The following is a 5,356-nucleotide window of genomic DNA, read 5'->3' as shown; positions in this document are numbered from 1 at the left end:
ATATATATATATATATATATATATATATATATATATATATATATATATATATATATATATATATATATATATATATATTTATATGTGTGTGTATGTGTTATGTAGCCGCACCCGAATTGACAGGATGTACCAGCGCGGGAGAGCCGAGCCAAGAGTTATGGGATTAAAGTTAGGGCAAACAATTGATTAAACCTGGTTTTGTCCCATGCAGGAAAGTACGTATGATACAGAGTGGTAAAAGGATAAACCTTCGACTCTGTACCACAATGGCGATGAATATTGGTCCTAAAAGTAATCCTGAAAGGAAAACAACCTGGGCCAAGTGCTGTCTGTGTCATGATATAAAAAGGAAAAACTTAAATCTCCAAGGACTAACCCTACTAGAAGAGAGAAAGATGGCTACAGCAAATTAGTCAAGAATATTCCTCTTTTCAACTCAATCAATGCCCTTCCAATAAGGCTTGATATGGAAACACTACATGATGGAGATGGTATTGCAGAGACAATGAGGAAAAATACTGCCAAATATCATGAGAGCTGTAGATTTAGGTGAGCTACATAATGTTGCAAAGAGCCCCAAAAAGAGCAACCACCTCTGTAGTTGACAGTGATGAAGGTTGCCGAAGTAAGGTACTATGAAAGCCAAGAGACACAAAAACCACAACAGAATGCTTTTTGTGTGACAAACCAGCACCAGAGAGTGCTCTCCGTCAATCGATGACAATGAAACTCAGTGACAAAATCGATGAATGTGCAAAAAGACTTAGTGACAAAAGATTCCTTGCTAACTTAGTGCAAGAGATGTAGTGGCACAAGAGGTGAAATTTTACCCTGCTTGCTGAGCTGCACTGTACTATAGAGAAAGGATACGAGAAAAAGTCAAAGAACCTTGACAAAAAGATGCATATTCACTGGTTTTCTCTGAATTGGTGACATACATTTATGACAAAAACTGCATGTGAAGGTTCTAATGGAACATTTTTTAGACTAGCAGAGTTAGTCTTACTGTACAAGCAGAGACTCGAACAACTTGGTGTCGAATCGCCTGAAATTTATTCTACTAGGCTTAAGAACCAATTAGTTTCACATATTCCTCAACTGGGAGCTCACAGTCAAGGAAGAGATGTTTTGCTAGCATTCCAAGAGGATGTAGGCTCCATCCTGGCTGAGGTTGGCAAATACAGTGAAGCGTTTCATTTGGCCAAGGCTGCGAAAATAATAAGGCAGAATATGCACTAACACTAGTCAAAATTCCTAACCATACTTGATGATAGAAGTATTGAATATGCAGCTCCTTCATCAGTTATGAGTTAACATGGCACAGGTATTAAATCACAAATTCAGCATGGAGCATCCAAGTCAGTTGTTGCTATGTCATTAGCAACCATAATACGCCTCTAGAAGAATTGACGCCATGCTCCCATGAAGAGACAGATACCCGCCTCTTTGTACAAACAGGACAAGCTGTAATGGAAGGCAGTAAAAGAGTTCTCATAAAAGCCAATGACACAGATATCATTGGTTTTGAAGAAATGTGGATTTCTTATGGTCAAGGGGCTTAGGGACTTATACAAGATGGATTCCTGTTCTTGAGTTAGTTGTAGCCATAGAGCCTGAAAGAGCCACTGGAATCACATTTCTCCATGCATTCAGTGGTTGTGATGTTGTGTCAGCCTTCCGTGGTAAAGGTAAAAAGACTGCATGGCAAACATGGAATGTGTTAAACGAGTTCTCTAGTACCTTCATCAAACTCAGTCAGTGTCTTACATCAGTTAGTGAAGAAGACCTCAATGTCTTGGAAAGGTTTGTGGTAGTGATGTAAGCCAGGTCTAGTCCACCATGTAAAGCGTGCAGCCTATCAAGGTGGAATGATTTGGGGGTCAGGTAACTGCAGCACAATCAGACATTCCAAGTCGTGCTAACTGGGGCAGCGAGTTGTCAAGAACTGACCAAGTGTTCTTGCAAGAAAGACTGTGGATAGCGATGTAAATGTATCAGCTCTGGTCTCACTTGCACAGCTCTGTGTGGATGCACATACCAGCAGCTGTAAATATGAAAGAATTCTTATAGCAATATCTCACAAGGATATGAGCAAAAGATGTATTTAAGTGAGAATCGCTTACACTTATTTTTATGATAAGAGGTAAAAATATGTGTTGAACCGCTACTTTATGCATAAAAGACATATCTGAGCGTTCCAAAGCAATCATAATCTGTTCCAGAATGCTTTAAAATATGAGAATAGACACCTTATGTGCACAGATTGCCCAATAATAAGTCAATATATGTAAAAAAAATTTCAGTTAGGCAAATTCGGCGGCCATCTTGGAAAATGGCTACATCTTGGAATTTTTAATGTTCAAGTGGATAGATTCGATAAGTAACCCATTTTTAATGTCCATACGAAATTTCATGCTTGTATGATCATTTATGATTTGCATGATTACTGTTACCCGCTCCGTTAATAATGTCAGGGGAACAGAGTAGCAGTGGTGTTTGTGTGTTTAAGGCAAATAAGATAACCATTAATTTCTAAGGAATTTTCAAAGCTAAAAATGGATTTAAGGAATGTAAATAATACCTTCAAATGCTCTACCCTTATGATCCCCAGATACAACGGGAAGGTCGTTCTCCAAGTGGCTGGCAATGAAGGCTCACAAATGGGATAATTTCTGCAGCTTTTTCACGACACTCAAAAGATTTTCATAAGTGACAAAGCTCCATCAGTCACCGCCTGTTAGATAGTAGAAGTGAACAAATTTAATCTTTTCAGATATGAAGGTTGTGTTACTCAATTGGTAAGTGGAGCTTAACTGATTAATGAGGAAACAGTCATGCAGTCAGCCATCACCTGAGGGAGGTATAAAAGCTCTCACCTAGACTTCTCTTCATACAGTCAACAACTGAACTTGATCCTCCCAACATCATTATGGTAAGACTTATTATGGCTTAAGTAATTTAGCATCATCTTCTATAAGTGCATTCTTCACTTGTCTTATTAATAACAGTTCAGCTCATCAGCATGACGAGTACAGGAGTTGCTGGTATAGCTGAAGGTATAGGCACAAGTTCAGGACAGATTTAAAAATTATATTTTAAACAAATGGTTTCCAGCTTCACCGTAGTAAATTATGTACTAAAGAAAACTTTATATCAGACAAATGTTACACATATCGTGTTTTCTGCACTCAAATAAATAATACTCTTCTCTGTCATTGTTAGTGAAGTTTCAGTGAAGCAAACCTTTTCTCGTTAATTTACAGAAAGTAACTGACCTAACATCTCTGTGGTAAATGAACTTATTTATAGTACCATTATGTTAACTGATTATAATAACCTTAATAAAAATAGTTTATCTCTGACAATTTCAGACGCAGTTGTTTGTGACCATGGTGGTGGGGCTCCTGGCTATGACCTGCCTCGCCAAGCCAGATGAGCATGGTGGTGGCAGCGGTGGCAAAGGTGGTGACCATGGAAGTGGTGGCGGCGGGTATGGTGGTGGCGGTGAAGGTGGCCATGGAGGTGGTGGCGGAGGCGGGCAAGACGGCTCCAGAGGCAGCGGTGGCGAGTATGGCAGCTACAGCGGCGGCGGTGGTGGGTATGGCGGATCCAGCGGCGGTGGTGGTGGGTATGGTGGCTCCAGCGGCGGCGGTGGTGGGTATGGCAGCTCCAGCGGCGGCGGTGGTGGGTATGGAGGATCCAGCGGCGGTGGTGGTGGGTATGGCGGCTCCAGCGGCGGCGGTGGTGGGTATGGCATCTCCAGCGGCGGCGTTGGTGGGTATGACGGATCCAGCGGCGGTGGTGGTGGGTATGCCGGCTCCAGTGGCGGCGGTGGTGGGTATGGCGGATCCAGCGGTGGCGGTTATGGCGGTTCTAGTGGCGGTGGCTATGACGGTGGGAGTGGAGGTTATGGAAAATAAATGTAAACATAAAGAAATGAGAGACACCAATACTAAGTTTCCTGAACTCTTCTTCGTCAGTTTGTGTCTTGTGATTCTTGTGTAGTAATAATAAAACATAAACGACTGTGAAAATAACTTTGATTTACCCCAACTTCGCTCTCCTGACATCACTTACCAAGTGTGGTATAAGAGTAAATAAAGTGTAATGTACACATGTGAATTATAATAATAAACACATAGCTCTACTGTATTAACAATTTCTACAGTTAGGTGTAAAAGAAATGAAGTTGTTTAGTTTTTTGTGATGTGCTACTTAAGTTATTTTATGATATACTATAAACATCTTCATTTTATCTCTACATGAATAAAAAGATGCCGACAAAGATTTTTTTTCAATTACTCAGTTTAAAATTTACCCTTTTCACATAAATGTTAAAATGATACATTATTAAAAGACGCTTACTTATTCTTTTGGTAAAACTTGATGTAGAAATTCCCATAACTTACTTGCTAATACAGTACAGTTATTACTTCCACTAACTATGAGATCAGGGTTTTCTGAATATCAGTGGAATATTTAAATAGTATCAGTAAATGTAGCGGGATAATACTTCGCAAATTCTATCCATGACAAGAGACTAGATGTATCTGTATTTTTATCGGCTTATAAAAATGTTTTTTAATGTCTTGAGAAGGAAAATCAATATTCTCCCCACAAGACATAATAAACTTATTTAAATAAATTTTAATGTTCATTTTGGAATATATTGAGGCGTAAAATAAAATTTCATTTAAAAATCTTTATTATTAGGGGAAAATGATCTTTTATTGTCTATACTCTAACAAGTAACAGAATTGCCACTTAGGGTGTTAGAGGCACAGATTCTTATAATATATTATACCTGGAGTGATGATAATTACTATGTACCTGTAGTGATAATAATTACTATGTACCTGGAGTGATAATAATTACTATGTACCTGGAGTGACAATAATTACACCTTCTTTCATTTGCAATTGAACATTTGACCACTCGCCTTTAACAATCAAGATTTTGGAATGACAAATTTCTATTTGCTTTCAACTATTTTCCGAATCCATTCAACAATCAGTTATTTTGATTTGACAATTTACAAAACCTTTCAACAGCCACATATCTCCGATTGCTTTCAACAGTCTACCAAAGTTTTCAACAATGCGACTGAAACAATCATCATTGAAAAGAATTTATTCAACAATTTTTAAAATCAGTAACAGCCATGAATATTTAATTTTTGAGTATACTTACACAAACATCAACAACACAATGAATTCTGGTATAAACATATGTAATTATGTAATGTCTTTAGTCTTTAGTATGTAGTAGCTACATAAAACATACGATTGCTTAAAAAGAAACAAAGAAAAAAGGGCCTTATACTAATAGCTAAATACATTGGTGTCATGATACTTCC

The 5,356-nt window shown here is 38.3% G+C and overlaps 1 protein-coding gene across 1 annotated transcript; it reads left to right on the top strand.

Annotated features, from left to right (window-relative positions):
* The first annotated feature begins 2,906 nt into the window (after positions 1 to 2,906).
* On the top strand, positions 2,907 to 5,107 carry LOC121862639 (glycine-rich cell wall structural protein-like). Its single transcript, XM_042360958.1, has 3 exons — positions 2,907 to 2,932; positions 3,372 to 3,684; positions 5,052 to 5,107. The coding sequence occupies exons 1-3, from the start codon at positions 2,930 to 2,932 to the stop codon at positions 5,105 to 5,107; spliced, it is 372 nt and encodes a 123-aa protein (XP_042216892.1). The 5' UTR covers positions 2,907 to 2,929.
* Positions 5,108 to 5,356: the final 249 nt, after the last annotated feature.

This window comes from Homarus americanus, unplaced genomic scaffold, assembly GCF_018991925.1.
Source record: "Homarus americanus isolate GMGI-L3 unplaced genomic scaffold, GMGI_Hamer_2.0 scaffold31037, whole genome shotgun sequence".
Taxonomy (NCBI): domain Eukaryota; kingdom Metazoa; phylum Arthropoda; class Malacostraca; order Decapoda; family Nephropidae; genus Homarus; species Homarus americanus.
The sequence above is the reverse complement of the archived record's forward strand: the minus strand, read 5'-3'. Positions and strand labels throughout refer to the sequence as shown.

Excerpts from the sequence above, each read along its gene's own strand:
- LOC121862639 (XM_042360958.1), top strand. Across the intron at positions 3,685-5,051 it reads CAGCTCCAGCGGCGGCGGTG|CCACATATCTCCGATTGCTT; the intron begins GTGGGTATGGAG and ends ACCTTTCAACAG.